Source organism: Heterocephalus glaber, unplaced genomic scaffold, assembly GCF_053883595.1.
Source record: "Heterocephalus glaber isolate CG9 unplaced genomic scaffold, H.glaber_assembly_v1.0 deba00001428, whole genome shotgun sequence".
NCBI lineage: Eukaryota > Metazoa > Chordata > Mammalia > Rodentia > Bathyergidae > Heterocephalus > Heterocephalus glaber.
The window spans coordinates 33,168,208-33,185,355 of NW_028258293.1; the positions used below are offsets into that span (position 1 = coordinate 33,168,208).

At 43.8% G+C, this 17,148-nt stretch overlaps 1 protein-coding gene across 32 annotated transcripts in view; it reads right to left on the minus strand.

The window, feature by feature from the left end:
• Window positions 1–17,148, minus strand: part of Tenm4 (teneurin transmembrane protein 4) — a 2,854,999-nt gene that overhangs the window by 27,524 nt on the left and 2,810,327 nt on the right. For all 32 annotated transcript variants that reach the window (XM_087211381.1, XM_087211391.1, XM_087211392.1 and 29 more), the window contains 2 exons: window positions 15,125–15,279; window positions 8,821–9,698 (listed from right to left, as the gene is read on the minus strand). In XM_087211381.1, the coding sequence (XP_087067507.1) occupies window positions 8,821–9,698; window positions 15,125–15,279 (1,033 nt within the window). The remainder of the gene's footprint in view (window positions 1–8,820; window positions 9,699–15,124; window positions 15,280–17,148) is intronic.

Here is a 17,148-nt window from a genome sequence, read left to right on the forward strand (position 1 = left end):
ATAGAGCAACCAATTTATAAAATTTTGTCTCCTATTCATTCATTTCCCTACCTTCCAGAGCTTGAGAAATGCCACTGGATCTTCCTGCTGCTAGATCAATACCTGTGATTATCCCATCAGAGCAGAAGTTCTTCCCCTTCTGACTCTGTGTGGGAAGAACTAGAGCTGCCCATCTTCTGGATTCTGCCCCTTGGGCCACCTCCACAGAACCCTTTCTGCTTCACACTGAGCTGCTGAGAGCTGCTTCAACAAGGTGCAGAGACTTGGAAGGGGCAGTTCTCTGCACTCCCTGGGTTTCAAGTGGCTGCCTCAAGCCCCAGCCCTGTGATTGGGTGACATTTAGACAATGACTTAGTTATGTTTATTATGGCTTTAATTATGGGAAGCCACAAAGCATTGGCAAATTTTCTTTCTTTCTAACCATGAGAAATGGAAGGAACATTTGGTATGGGAAAGTCTTTGGAGCCAGACAGTCTAGGATTTGAATACTGGCTCAGTGCAAGCCAGTGACATGATCCTGGAAGATAGGTACTCAGTTCTCTTTTCTTCTTAACCTTCAAGGCCCCCCTGCCCCAAATGACAGTATTCCAGGGAGGTTACATAGCATAACCTCAGTGAGCCTGTTTCCTCCTCTATATGTCTCACAGAGACACTGTGAAGACCAAAAGAGGCAGCCTATTTAAATGAATGCAAACTTCTTACTAGGACCTTCAGGACCCCAGGAGACTGGAATGTCAACTCCCTGAGGCAGGGACTTCAACTGGTTACTGCTGATCCCCAGAACTTAGAATACTGGGCACATAGTAGATTGCTTAGTGTGAATGAATGTTGGCTGTATGATCTGACTCCTCTCTGCCTCTCTTTCTGACTTCCCCTTAAGCACTGATCTTCTGTATTTCCCTGCATCTGTTTCTGGTCCCCCAACATGCCGAGCTCAATCCGTGCTGGGGGATGCTCACACTTACTGTTCCTTTTGCAGGGCATGCTTTTTCCTGCAATGGTAATATGGCTAGTTCCTTTCATCATTCATGCCTCAGTTCAAAGGCTACTATGTTGATAAGGGCTTCCCTGACCACCAAATTTTCCAAAATAGGTTCTGCCATCTCTACCACAGTATCTTACTGCATTGTCTTCATTATACCCACTATCCTGTTTCTTTGCTTACTGTGGTCTGTCTCCACCTGTTAGAACACAAGCTCAATGAGGACAGAGACCTTGTCTGCATCCTCAGTGCCTACAGGAGCACTCAGCATATAGAAGGTACTCAAAAATGTCCACTGAATGAATGAATACATATATAAATAAAGAGTAGGTTTTTCTGTGGTACTAGGGATTGAATCTAGGGCCTCATTTGTGCTAGACAAGCACTCTACCACTGTATTACACTCCAAGCCCTTTTGTTGATTTTTCAAGACACAATTGAGAGTAATTAACTCCATCTATTTTATTTGCGGCACCCCCCATGTGGAAGGGAACACTCACTAAAATTCACAGTACTTTCTAGATACCAACATCATGCACAAAATCATTTTTTGAGGTAGGGATTATTATTGTCATTTTGCAATGGTGCTAATGAGGCTCAGAGAGGATAAGTAACTTGTCTAAAATTACACAGTTAGCAAAGAATACAGATTCAAAGTCAGGTCTCCCTGACCTCAGCAAATGTGTTCTTTTTTTTCAAGCTTTCCATAAAAATGATAGTGTTTCAAATCAAAGCCTTTGTGTTCAACACATTGTGTCAAATAAAAAAATTCTGTTTGGAAGCCTCAAGTGGGTCAAGAAGACTGACAGTTTTTCCTTCGAGATGCTTTGCTTGGCTACTGCAGCAGTTGACTTTGTAGCAATGCCAAGCCCTCATCGTGGGGCAGGGGAGAGGGGACAGAGATGGTCAGATGATTGGGTCTCCGTTATTGCCTTCGACTGACTTTTTTTTTTTTTTGCTCTATTTTTCCAAAGCTTCTCTGGAGCACAGTGAAAGAAAACACATAAAAGATTCATATAGTTGCTGTGAACTTGGCTCTCAGAAGAGGTCTGCTAAAGGGTATCTTCACACACTCTGCAAGGCTTTCTTCTTCACACTTGATACTCCATCCCAAGCCACTTACTATGTGCAGCTAGTGAGGAAAATGCCAAATTGCCTCTTTGATACTAAACTTTTGCTGATCTTAACTTTTTGGTTGGAAAGTAAAAATCTGATTTTTATGACTCTCATCTGATTGTTCCAAACAACACCATCACAAACAAGGGAACTGGATGCCATCATCTGTTAGTAATTCGAGTTCACAGCCCACACACACTGATAATTCCCTTGGCCCTAGGTCAGTGGAGTGTATGGCATCATTACATCACTGGCTTCTCTAAATGGTGTCAGAGCCAGGGGACTTTTTTTACTTTTTCAGTAAAAATTGTACTTGATACCCAAGTCATACAAAGTTAAGTTCCTACAGTGAATTCTATCTAACCTTTAGGATTCCCAAGATCCTCCCTCCCACTGCTGGTCTTGTCTCACTGATGCCATACTGAGGCAGTGCATCTGGGGAAAGTGTTTAGGATTCAGGTAGACTTAGGATTGAATCCTGGCTCTGCCACTTATGTTTAACAGGGCATAGAGCCAGTGAGTCTCTTTGCTGGTTATTCTGCCCCTCATCCATTCTCTGCTCTTCTCTATGCCCAGAGACATCAACCCCTGCAAACTGTGTACCGGGTACCTGTGCTGTCTCACTTCTGCTTAGGTAAAGTCATTGCAGGGAGTGCACACTGGCGAGAGGCTGGAGGTCAGAATGAGCTTTCCCAGTCTTTCCTTCAGTGCTACCATATCTCCCATAGCAGCTGCCGCCATACCTGACTTCAGCTTCTACTAAGTGGCTTCTCCTACTTGCAGGGTGTCAGTAATGGTACCCTACTCCTGTCTCACCCTGTGTGTCAGTCTGAGAGGTGGTACTGCTATTCTGTTTGTAGTGCCTTGGGTGTCTCAGCCTCCTTCTTTGGTTCCTTACTCCTTTCTATATCTCTAGAACATACCTTTATTTGAAAGATATTTTTGTTGAACATTGTATCTGAGTGGACAGTTTTTGTTTTTTCCTTTCTGTACTTTTTGTCTTCTAGTTTGCATGGTTTCTCATAAGAAGTCAGCTGTCATTTTTATCTTTGTTCCTCTTATAAAATGCTCCCTCCCCTTTTACTGGCTGCTTTCAAGATTTTCTTTCTTTATTTTGTATTTGGTGGTTTGAATATGATATGCCTAGGAATGTGTGTTTGTGTGTACTCTGCCTGGTGTTTTTTGAGTTTTTTAGGTTTGGATCTGTTTTTAATTATGAACAACTCTTGGCAACTATTTCCTCAAATATTTCTTCTGCCTGTTTCTTCTCTCTTCTCCTGGAATTCCAGCTACATGTATATTAGACCATTGGATTCATAGCTCTTGAATGTACTGCTTTGTATTTCTTCTCTTGGTGTTTCTGTTTGGGTAACTTCTATCGACCTAACTTCCTTCCTTGGCTGTATCACACCATGTCACCAAGAGCGACTAGCCCATCCAAAGCATTCTCCATCTGTGCAAGTGTTTCCATTGGATTCTTTCTTAACAGTTGCCATCTCTCTCCTGAAATTATCCATCTCATCTTCACATTGTTCACCTTTTCCACTAGAGCTTTTAATGTAATTACAGTTATTTAAATTCTCTGAGAGATAGTTCCAGCATCTGTGTCACATCTGAATGTGGTTCTGATGATTCCATTTTTGCTTTTTCTTGCCTTTTGTATATTCAGTTGAGAATGTGACCTCTTCTGTAGCACAGTAGAGACTGAGGTGATGGTTTATGCCTGGAAATGGCTATGGGATTTCCTTTTTCTTTTTTCTTTGTAGTACTGGGGATTGAACCAGGGGTGCTCTACCACTAAGCTATATCCCTGGCCTTTTAAATTTTTTATTTTGAGACAAAGACTTGGTAAGTTGCCTAGGCTGGCCTCAAGCTTGAGATTCTCCTGCCTCACCCAGCCTCTCTAGTAGCTGGGATTACAGGTGTGCATCTCTGTGCTTGGTGGATGAGGTTCCTTCTGCTAGGACATTAGTGAGGGGGTTTCTATTAATTTAGTTAGGATTTGGGTTAGCTTGGTTTGCTGTTTCTATGGTTAACCTCTGTGCCTCACAGGCTTTAAGTCCCTCTAATAATTCCTTATGTTTAGGTTAAGATACTGGTTTGCCAGAGAATTTATTTCCCCTTTGGCTCAGGGTCTACTCGGTCCCCAGTTTAGGTTCCCCCTCTGTGCCATGTCTCAGAGAGGGTCTCTTTCCATACTCTGGTGCCCCCTTTTTTTTATCCTTGTCCTATAGAATTCTGCCCCTTGTGTTGCTTTGCTCTTTAGCTGGCTGGGGAGGGGTGGGAGAATTCTCTGTTGTCCTATCTCTACTGAACCTGTCCTCAGCCTTAGGTATGTGTATCCCTGAACACCAGGACTGTGCTCTTCAGTGCTCTGCCCCTTCTCAGTGGTAGTTCTGGGCTCATTACATATTCGTGCTCCACTCCCAGCAGCGGTTATTTTTCCCCCTTTCTTCCCTCATTCAGCTGAGTGAGTTTTCACCATGTCTAAGGACAGCTAGTTGCCTTTTTTTTTTTTGCAGATGAAGGCATGAAGGCTTCTGCTCCTTAGGGAGACAAGGTAGCAGAGTCTGGGTGGAGCAGGCAGGTATCTGCGTTCCCTTCTCAGTACCTGCTGCACTCTCCCCTGGGTCTGCCACAAGGGATACTTGCTTAAATCTTTCTCCATTCTCTTCTATGGAAATATTCCCGGTGAGGTTTGTAGAGAAAGATTCTGAAGAGGACGTGGAGACTCTCATAATTTCTGCAGCCTCTGAGACAGAGGTCAGCCTCCTGACCAGGCACACTTAGCCTTTGTAAAAACGCCAGCTACCCTAGCTAAGTTCCTCTTATTGGAGTCTGGTTTCGCCTACCCAGGCAAGTTACAGCTCACTACCTGTCTGTCTGTAAGTCTGTCAGTCCTTGGGTTGGGCCAGTTGGTTACTTCTGTTACTTCAGAAAGTTCAAGGAAAACACATGAATTTGCCTTTTGTCTGGTTTATTCTCATGGTAAAGTTTGGAATGATGCTCATGTTGGCTCTCATGTGCCCAAACAAAAAACAAAAGCCAAATATTTTCATTTGAACAATTTGAGTTGAATTCTACTTCCTGCCAGGAGCATGGATATTTCAGGAGCTGGGATCTAAATCTAGCATTCTCCTTACCACAGCAGAGTTTTCTGTTCCCTCTTTATCTCCTTTCTCTCCTACATTCACATTTTGCTTATAAAATATTTGCTGAGAACTGCAAGGTAGCAAGCGCTAAGCTCCACACAGAGAAAAATGAGTAGTTAATGTCAGCCTCAGTGTCACAGTTGTCACAGGGAACCAGGGGAGGCCAGAGCCACTTTACCTTAGGAAACTTTGGGAAGCTGCATGCTCACGCCCACCCAGCAAGTCAGTTTGGGATCCAGCTATTGGGCCATCTTCTTGGCCACAAAATGCTGTGTAACCAGGAGCCACCTCTCAAAGCAATGATGCTGCTCCCTGGGGGTGAAGCCTACACTGACGGCTCCTCGGAGATTTGGAGATTTTCACCCACAGACCTGTGGCCCAAGGGAAGAAAAGTAATCTTCATTCCATAACTATGAACTCTTTAAGTCAAGGTGCTCTGAAGTGTGTGATGTTTATGTTAGATGTTTAATTTAATCTGTTAAGTGGATTGATAAAGTCAACTAAAAGCTTGTTTTAGTAATAGCCCATGTCACTGGCAGGCCTAGGCTGATTTTTTTAAAATATTAGAACATTTGGAATTGAATCCACTAAGCTGTCTTATGGAGCAAATGGGGAAAAAATTCACTAAAAGCAAATTGTTCACTGGCAAAACCTGTAGAGGTTCTTGGTAAGAAATATCATCATGATAAATAACATCATGCCCTTATCTCTAAGGAGCCTCACAGTTTGCAAAGTAGTTTTATTTTCAGTATTAATTTAGTCTTTTGATCATCAGAATAGCCCAGAAATGGGGTAGGGTAGGGATTATTTCTGTCTGGTTGAGACTTGGGTCTGGAAGACAGCTAGCTTGCCCTAAGTCACACAGCTAAATAGCCCATAGTCCAGTGAAAATGGGTATCTGGCATCCTTGCTTTGTTCCCATCTAAATGTACCACTTTGCTTTTGCCCACCCTGCATGCCATCTTCCAGCCCATCTTGGATATCCCAGGGACCTGGCCTCTTTTGTACTTCATACCTTGATCTCTCATACTTGACACTTGAGCTCTGATTTCTACCTCTGTTAAAACTTTTGTTTGTTTCTTTGATTAGCTCACTTCCAAATTGCTCCTGGGTAATACCTTTCATGTCCAAATAACAGTTCTGTAATCACTAGTACTGCCACAGTATTACTTGAGATAATAGCAGCAGCAGCAGCAGCAGCAGCAGCAGCAGCAGCAGCAGCAGCAACTATTGAGCTTTCGATGTTCCATCTCATTGAAAATTTGAACGTCACACTATCCCAGAATAGAAACTGTTTTAATCTCTATCAAACAGATGAATCAGGAAGAATACAGGTGAATCTAGCCAATGCAGCTGGAGGAACACAAACTTGTATTCTGGCTCTGCTCTATACCCACTGTGTGATTTTAAGCTTGTTAGCCAGTTTCTCTGTGCTTAGTGTATGCACAGATAAAAAGATGTGGATGATAATCCCTATCTGAGTTAATGACTGACTGTAAGACCCTTGCTAATTTATCTGCGTATCAAGCTAAGGGCTTGACATCTTGTAGGTGTTGTGGCTATTAAATGGGAAAGAGCCTAGCATACAGTAGTTTCCCCCCCAAATGAGTTTCTCCTTCTATTTTCAGATCTTTATCTTCCACTTCTGCTTTGTGTCAAAAAGGACTGTGATAAAACAACAAGGACTGTGTACTGTGATTAAATGGATTCTTTGGAATTTCAAATGCTGTTTCATAAAAAGCAATTATAATAACTTTTCTTTCTTCATAAAACATCAACTATGGCTGCATATTTTATGCAGGAAAGAGAGGGAGGGATCCTTTCTGGCAGAGGTACAGAAAAGTGTTTTAGGTTTTAGGAGTGGAGGAGAGTAATGGTGGCAGTGATGTGTAAGCATTCAGTTTGGATCTAAGCAAGTGACCTTGGGAACTAATTGAGTACACAGATTTGCCCTGACAAAGAAACCCCTGTATTGGCTAAATAATGTATAAGAGATTTCCATTCCATTGGGTAATGGGGAAAATTGAATTATTTAGCGTATTTCCATTTCAATGAGTTAATCAAGATAATTGCTGTTTTCCTGGATCTTTGTCTTTTCTTTGCAATTAACAAGGCCCTTGTTTGGAGAAAGGAATTTAACCAGTGAACTCTGTACAAAATGCTGTGACATTTTTGGGTGCAAATTATGTTTGAAAATCAATTATAGATACTTTTCCTTTAGACTCTATGAGAAATTGATGCTTGATCCAGTTTCAGAAAAATGTAGGGTCCAAGGATTCAAGTTTATTTGAGCTTAACAAACTTGGCTGGGAGGTAGGGGAGGGCAGAACTGAAAGAGCAGAGCTCTGGCCTCAGATGTGGAGAGTGGTCCCCTGTTCTGCCATGTTCTATAGAACAGTAGGCAAATGAGCCTCTGTGGGCCTCAGTTTCTATTTCTGTAAAACATATCTCCTGCTGTCCTGAGCTGTTGTGAGAATGAGTGCAGCAACAAGACCAGCTTCTTTGCCATCTCCTGCATACTTATCCTTCAGTAATGTACTCAGCAGTCTTCGTCGTCTAGAACATGGCCAGGATCTCAAAAAGAAGCTTAAAAAGATCTAAGTAGCAAAAGAGATGTTACAAAGTCCACTCATTAAAGTGTCTCATAGGGAAACACTTCAGATTTTCTATGTATTTAATTCTGGTTACAATTGTAATAAGCTAAACTTGAGCTTCTCTGACCATACCACTTAAGCAGCCCTATGCTGATGAAGAAGGAAGTAGCTACTTGAGGTTTGCACTCTGACTGAAAACAGTGACACCACAGCACCACACAGAGAGAAAAGGCAGTGAAACTATACCTGGTAGATATAAGAGCTAATAAAAGAATAGTTTAAAATCACATCAGGAAGGACCCAAGGGCTTTGTGTCCTTGTCTCCCCACTTCTGGAAGCTCATCACCATAATACAACATACTATGCAATTGTTGTTGTTCCGTATTAATGTTCCTGACTCATAAAAAGAAAGATTATACAGTATATGTCTGTAACATGTGTTTGAGAAGGGGGACTTATAATTTATTTCATAAGAAGTTCATCCAAAATGGTTAAAATAAAAAATAAATTTTTGGAATTGAAGATGTGAACTTTGATTATGTAGAAAATTCATCCATATGGATGTTCTTTCTCGTATTGCCATGTTTCTGGACAGTGGTCATATGAAGGTGGTAGGAATTTATCAAGTACTTTTCATCTACATCATCTCCCTGTGGAATTCTGGGCAGGAGTATATTGTATCCATTTAACAGATATGGAAACTGAGACCTAGAGAGATTAAGTCTGCGACAGAGCTGAGATTGAAGCCCAACTCCTCTGATTCCTAAGCTCGTACCTTCTGCATGATATCATTTCATTCTTAGGAGGAATCATTTGGAATAGGAACATGCAGAACATATTATAGGTAATGTTTCACACGTCAAATCCTGAATAAAAATGAAATAAATACAGGAATTTATACATCATCAATTCATCTCAATTCCTTCAATGTATATAAGAAAACACAACCGTCGAATGGTCTCATCTTGATACTTACTCATAAAATGTTGTCCATCCATTTTCATTGCTTTTGGTTGCCAGCAGGCCAGAATTGCCATGATAGGTCATGATGGCCAACTCATGTCCTTGTGTGGTCACACTTCTGAGTGCACTGTTGGTGCCCATGGTCACCCAGTATATCTGGCCATCAGGGACAACCAGCCAGAGGGGCATCCCTGTGGAATCTCGGCGGACATTCACCATGTTGCCATTGTTGTCTGTGATGAGTGTGACATCACCGTCCCCGGTATAAGTGAAGTTGTACAGGTAGTCTCCTGTGGGCAGGCTTTGGGTGTACAGATGCTTGCCACTGGTATCGAATAGGTACAGCTCCTGGTCGATGGGTGAAGACAGCTCATACATGTTCTGGGTGTTCAGGAAAGGCTTGTTCTTCCGGATAAACCGAATTCGGATATTCCCAAGGTCAGCCACGTAGAGGTCCCCATCAGCACACACAGCCAGTGAAGAGGGAGTATTCAGCTTTGCATCCTTGGCATAACCATCATCTCCAGAGAAACAATCACAGTTGGCATCATTTTTACAGTCACAGCCACTGGGGGCCCCAGCAACCAGCGAGATCTCTCCACTAGTGGTGACCTGCCTAATGCGGTTGATCTTCTTCTCATCCGTCTCAGCAATATATAGGACGCCGTTGTGTGAAACAGCCAAAGCAGTGGCCGACTCCAGGGTTGCATGGATGGCCACCTTGCTCAGCAGGAAGTGGTCGATGCCAGGGACCTGGCAGTGCATGGGCCTTCCTGCGACAATGCGCACCTGATGGTTCTCAGAGATTTGCAGGACCACGTTGTTGTCGAGGACATAAAGAGAGTTGTCCATTGGGTTGATGGCTAAGTCTGTGGGCCACTCCAAGCGAACCTGACAATGGAGACACCAACGCTCAAATGACAGGCAAGATGCCCATGCTGTCCCATACCCACTAAAACCTGCAATAGGCTCCAAAAGGCTTTCACATAAAGTCTTGCCTAATCCTCACACAGCCTAGCATCAAAAATGGAGTGTTGTGTTCTTAATCTGAGGGAAACTATACAATAGCTGCCACCACCAAGATATCTGATGGTCTCTACAGCCTGACAAAACCTGAAGAAATGGATAACAGCAAGAAGACCGAGTAGGCAAGAGGAGAAGACATTAGAGTCAGACAGGCCTGGGTTCTGATCCTAGCTCCACCACTTATGCCATTGGGGAAGTTACTTTACCTCTCTGAGCCTCAGTATTTGCATCTGGAAAGCAGTAATGGTAATCACACAGGGAACCTAGTCCACAGTCCATGCTCAAAGCATGGCAGCTATTGTGGAGGTGGGAGGGGAAGGCAGACAGAGTCTGGAGGATGCAGTAGGAGCTATCCAGAGATTAAAAAAGACTCTTCATGAATGCCCGATATAATACACTTATGAAAGATGATTTCCCAAATCTTCATGAAGTAACATGGCTAGGTACTTTACTGGAGATGTAAAAACAAAATAACCATGGCCTCTGTCTGAGTAATGATTCTCAAAACTGTCCCTGCATTCAAATTATCTGTAGACATTTGAGAAAAGGTTGGTGCACAAATTCTACCCTGGGTCAGTTAAATGAGATCCCTGGGTGGGGCTTGGGCTTTGGCATTATTTCAAAAGCTTTGGGGTGATTCTTAAGGAGAGTTAGGAATCACAACTGGATCCTTGGCCCTTAAACAGTGAGAATCAGAAGTAGAAAGAACAGCTTTGGAATCATTTGGAGGCTGTTCAGAAATGCAGAGTGGCAGACTCATCCCAACCCTACCAAATCTGGATCTGCTCTTAAGGAAATTTCCTGTGTGATTTCTGTGCACATTGAAGTTTAAGAAGCCTTGCTCTACATAGTGATTTGTAGGATCTTAGAGAGCAGGTCCTCCTGGAAGGGATGAATGAAGTTGGCAATGGGATTCAGGGGTTATGAGGTCTGGGCCCAAATAGCCTCTTCTGAACCAGGCTAGGAAGTGGCTTGGGTCAGGGTAAGCCTTCAAGTGGGCACCTAGGGGATTGCACCTAACAGAGTCTGGGGCAAGGAATGTTTTGCTCAATGGACATGGAGGCTGGATTGTTAGATGTATCACACCGAGAGATGCTGAGTACTAAAGGAAGCCTTTGTCAGTTGTGTCCCCAAGTTCATCCATACTACTAGTGCATTCCTCCTGCTGAATTTTTCAGACCTGTCTAAAGACTCATCACCTTGGGGATCCTGAGCCCCCTAAAAACCTTTGATAGTTTCCAATTTGGAGTTTTTCTTACAGGAATTTGCTTTTATACACCATTATCTATGAGTGTATTCATCAGAGCCATTTTTTTTTTTTTTTTTTCAACCCAGGGATTGAACTCGGGTCCTTGCACTTGCAAAGCAGGCGGTGAAATCAGTGAGCTAAATCCCCGGCCCAATCAGAGCCATTTTTAACAATGATAAAAAGCTGGGACCAACTCAAATGCCCCAAACTGAGAATTGGGTAAATAAACTATAGCACACTGGATTCACTCATAGATTTTAATGCTATGTGCCATCCTTAAAGGTGACGTTCAGACATGGGGAATGTCCCCAATGACACGGGGAAATGTTTACTGTGTGTTAAGTAGAAAAAACAGGTTTTAGAACTGGAAGCACAGGCTGATGCCAATTAAGGGAAAAACAACAATAAGGTAGATTATGGGTAGAGAGGAGATTAAAAACTTGAGGGAGATATACCAAAATGTTAACCATGCTAGAATCAAAGTGATTTTAATATTCTCCGTTACGATTTTAAATTTTAGAACTTTTCTATAGTGTACATGTGGTCATTTACCAATGTAATAAGAAGCTCAATAAATTACATACGTAGGGGATGAGACCATTTCCATCCATTCCTTTAGCTCAGGGCCATTCTTAGTTCTTCAGAGAAGCCAGTTCTCAGCATGCTAAAGCCCTTGTCTCCTCATCCCCCATTCCCCATTCCCATCTGTCTGTCTGTCTGTCTGCACGCACAGGGGAAAGGAGCTGCAGATACTCTGGAGCTGCTGCCTGGGCTGCTACTCACACTTCCCAGGTGTCTCTGGAGTACAGTCATGCCAGCTTTCAGCTGCATCAAGAACACAGTTTGCTCTAAAGTGACAGAAGTTTTCAATTTCCTAAAACTCATTTCTTGTCGACACTGGCTACTAAATATTTTATGCCCTCTGGTCCTGTGGCATCTTGGGGACCCACTTGGAGAGACCTTTCTACCTGTCATTATGATGAAAAGATGGAGTCTTGATGAATGGGTGGATGGGGAGGAGAGGAGGAAGCCAGCAGAGGAAGAGGGGCGAGGAAAGCAGAAGAAATGAACAGCAAGTGCTTCTGATGCTCTTGGCTTGTGCCAGTGTGCACAGAGGTGCCTGGGAGAAGAGAAGGGCACTGCTCTCAGAGTTGCTCCTTGCTCCTTCATACAGCCTGCATGATGCTTCTGGACCACAGCAATGCTAAGCTTCTCTTGCTTCACCTTCAATTAGTGGTAATCCTGCTTGGCTTAATTTCCCATCACCAAAATGGAGGGACAAGGCCTCCTGCAACTCCCAGGTTCAAGGGTTCTAGTAGGAGGGGAGCTCCCTTCTCTTTGTCCTCCCCAGCATTCATGCCTTCATTAGGGTGCTCTGAGCTGATGGCCTTGTTGCAGAGTGATGTGCTTGCATATGCACTGTCGGATGAATGAATGAATGAATGCACCATCAGACAGTGTGGGATGGAGGTTGGGAAACTTGCTTCCCGTAGCAGTTCCACAGTCACTAGAAGTGTCCCCTTATTCAAGTTTATTAAATAATGAATTTCTTTCCCTATATGTAGAAGGGGAGTGACAAATACTACATAGGGTAGTTGGAAAGATCAAATAAAATAATGTATAAGGAAGCTCTTCATAGATTTTAAAAGGAACTAATATTTATATCCTATTACTAGTTGCCAGTTACTATTCTGGGCAATTATGTACATTAAAAAATTCATTTCCACATCCCTGATGGAACCTACCACAAGTCTTTGCTTTTATAAGTGCATTTTCTTTTACTAAGCCTCAGTTTATTATTTCTAATATCTACCCCATGGGATTATTGTGACAGCTAAATAAGATAATAGAAGTCACACTCATCTCTGTATTCTCATTTTTAATGGAGTGCCTGGCATATGGCAAGTTCTTGTTTTGGCTGCTAAGTACAGAGTTATGCTCTGCCTGTGTGGCTGGAATTGCTGAGTTTTTAAGAAACAGGTTACAGCATCTTCTGTTCCTTTCCTATTGATGCCTCCCTCATTCTCATTTTGGACCTGATCTTTGTCTCCTGGAGCTGGCCCAAATTCCTTGGTTCTCCCCTTTGCGTTCTTTCCTCCTGGCTGGGTTCTCACTGTGGCTTCCCTCCCTGGTCCCCATGGAACAGTAAAGTAGCTGAGCGTTGGTAAAAGAGGAATGAAAGATGAAAGCCAGATGAAAGCCAGTGCCTTCTCCCATATATATACACATATATATGTATACACACACACACACACACACACACACACACACACACACCTTGGTTCATGAACTCAATTCTTTCCACGATTCTGGTCACAAACCAAATTGAGTGAAAACTGAATCAAATTTCCCCATAAGGTCAATGTTGAACCTAACCATTGAATTGCCTGATTTGGAGGGTTTGGTTAAAAAAAAGTTCATGCTTAGATTCAAGTGAAGGTAGTAAGGACCAGGGGTATAGAGATTTCAGAATGGGGCTTTGGAATCTAAGAGTGGTTTTTGTTTTCCTCCCCTCCCATATATACCAATTGTCTTCCAAGCCTTTTATCTAACTGCTTGGGTGTGCATGAAAATCTTCACCACCCTGTGTTGGCTGGCTGAGAAATGATGGCTGTGGCAGCTTCGTAGAGAGTAACTCCAGCTTGCTCACAGACTGAAGCGGGAGACTCTGGACCCAGAAAGGGAAGCCTGGCAAACGGCAAAGATGAGTGGCAGAGAACAGACTCCACTCTGGAGCACAGTGGCCACGTAGCGGGCGCACAGGGAAGCCACACCAGCACCCGACAGGGACGTGACTTGGGTGCTGTCACATGGGTGCCAACAGCAGCCATGAGGCTCTGGGGAAGGGGCTCAGCGATATGGGTCAGAAACAGAGGCAGGCATGGTGCAAGAGGGTGTGAAAAAGGCAGCAGCTGGCCTCCTTATCTCCTAGGTTCTGGTAGTGTAGGCAAGATGATGCTCACTAATTCACCACAGGCCAGGCCCTGCCTGAGGACTTAGCAATAAAGGACACAGTCCTGGCTCACTCACTGTAGGATGGACTAAGGCCGTGCTGGATAGCCAGCCACTTGTGTCTCTTTTGGAGCTGTCCTTGCCTACCAGCCAACATCCAAACCCTCTGGCATGGTGCTTCAAGGTCCATGCTTCTTGCTTCAACACCTGCCATCTCCTTCAAGCACCCTATGCTTTGGCATTCAATTTGCCAATGTTCTTTGAAAGTACCAGGTTCTTTAGCATCTTTGTGCCTTTGAGCAGATCATACCCTTTGTGGGAAATGTCTTCTTGTCTTTTCTGCCACCCACTGAACTCCTATTCAAACTTCAAAACCTGGCATGAATGTCATCTCCCTTGTGAAAATGAGCACAAGAACTTCCGCTTGTTCATTTCTGGTGCTGAGTGGTGTGAGAAACTGTCCATGTACTATTGCATGTGTTTTCAAGGTAATCTTATCAGGCTGATGTGAATCACTTCTATTTTACATACATGAAAACTGAAGCTCAAAAGACTTCACAAATCTGAGCTGGTAAGTGGCAAAGCTAGGAGTCAATCACTCCTCACTCACTCATCAGCAAATACGGGCTTTAATCCTGCTGCACACCAGGCAACCTGGTTACAGTTAAGGATAAAAGATGGAATTCCTCTTGCCATGTAGTTTAGGGTCTAGAGAGAGAATAGGCAATGTACAAGGACCTGTGTGTGTTATCAAAAGGGAAGTCCAGGTGGCTATGGGTTTAAATTCACATTGTGTAAAGCTTTGTCAATCATGCTCTGCTAGCCTTGGGCAGATTTTCTTCACTGGCCCCTGAGCCCCGACTAGGGCCACACACTTGTTAGCTCTCACAGTGGACTCCCAGGGACAGTGTGTGTGTGGGCAGAGTCTTCTTTGTCTTTATGCCCTTGGTGCTTATCCCAGGCCCTGAACCAAGCAGGCACCCTTTAAAGGCTTCTCCAGTGTACAGGTAAATGGCTAACAGACTGTCGGGGTGGCAGAAGAGAGGATGAGTGCACAGAGCCAGGGCTCTAGCAGACAAAGTCCTCTCACCTGAGAAATATCCATGACAGAATCGCAGCTGAGGGGCCGGGCCGACGTGAGATCATTAGAGCCCAGCAGGGTAGAGATGATCCCGTTCTGATCAACTCGTCTGATCATGGTGCCATCCACGAAGTAAATCAGCCCGAACTTGTCCACTGTAATGCCTGGGATGTAGAAGCCAACACAGGAATTCAGCATTAGAGATGACAAGGACCCACAAAAGACCTGGAGCCCTGTGACCTGATAAAGACCCCCTTCAGTATGATCTGATCAGATCCTCCCACGACACCCCTCTCCCCCTGTGGTGCTGGGGCTGGAACTCAGGACCTTGCGCATGTTAGGCAAGAGCTCTCCCTGGGAGCTGCACTCCCAGCCAGCCCATCAGCCTCCTTTTAAAGATGGGGAGATGGAGGCTTGATCTGAGTGCCTTGCTCAAAGCAGAGATTGGAATTCATGTTCTCAGATCCTCCTAAGCTCTGGTCCTCCCACTTTGCTGTGCCCAGAGGCTTTTATCTGTTGCCTCATCCACCTACAAAAACTGGATTCATAATTTATTGAGGGTTTGTGAAGCAGCAGAAGTAGTGATTATCACTGTGAACTTTTAGCCTATTTCTTAAGCCCTGCAAATCTAAAAATCACATCCCTTTTTTGACAACAATTTTTTTTTTGTTTCTAAGACAATCAAGTTTCTCTTATCTTTATTATCTTAATTTCACTGGACATTATAAAAGTATAGTCTAAAAAGAATCCTATGGATTTGTATAGAGAATATTGTTGAATCTAATGTCCAGGGAAGGCTCACAAGAGAGGTGTCGGGATTATTACCGAGGGTCATCTCTTCCACATGCTAGACGGTCTCACCCTGTGCAGTTTCTTCCTGACCCAGCTTGTGTGATTGTGGGCAAGTCACTGGTCAACTCTGCATTTGCTTTTCCAGCTGACAAATCAAGGGATTGTTCTAAGTCTGTATTTCTCTCTCAGGACATGTGTGAGGATGCCCTGCAGCATGTGCACCCCAGGTGGCTGCTTCAGAAGATCCCTAGTGGAGCTGGAGTATCTGTCTGCATTTCTGACAAGCACTTTGGGTGATCATGATATGAACTAAAGCCTGAGAACTACTCCATGAAATCATTACTTCCTGGTCGATGATGTGTACTGGAATCACATGGAGATGGAGAGTTTTTTCAGCACACACTTGCTTGGTCTCTTTCCTGGGAATCCTTTATTTAGTGGCTGGCTGGGACTGAGACTAAGGCATGTTTTCAAACTGACATTCATGGGTGATGATGACTGCCACCCCAGGTCCAGAATTACAAGAGCTAGATCAAATGCGACCTCTCAGGGGTGACAGTGAGATGTAGCCCTGAAGAGGGTCTGCTCTAGATGGGAAGGCACATGGCCAAGGGAGGACCATGTGGAGTACCACAAGAAATGACAGACCCCAGAGGGTGGTGAGATAAAGCAGAACCTGGTCACTTTTGCTGTTTCTTTTCCTCTTGGGCAGGCAATGGAAGAGGAGATCAAACAAGCTCATTGAGGTATAGACGCTTGCACTATGAAGCTATGAAGCTCCCTAGTAGTGTTACCTTGGACAAGCTACTTCACTTCCTCCTCCTCCTTTTTTTTTTTTTGGTACCCAAGGCCTTCACACTGAGCTACATCCCCAGACTTTATTGTTTTCTTTTTGAGACAGGGTCTCACTAAATTGCCCTGGCACAACTCTAACTTGCAATCCTCCTGTCTCAGCCTCCCAGGGTGCTAGGGTTATGAGCGTGTGCCTGTGTGCCCAGCTAAACTACTTCACTTCTCAGTCTCAGTTATAAAATGATACAATAAGCACAAGGTCCTGAGTTCAATCCCCGGTACCAAACAAACCAACAAACTAATAAAATAATAGGATAACATCTGACTGGAATAATTAGTCTTTGATCATCATTAATGACCATTAGGATTATGAGGACATGGCCGACAACTTGTGGGTATAGAGGCCCTTGTTCTTGGGGGCCCATGTATCTTTCTCTGGCCACTGGGAG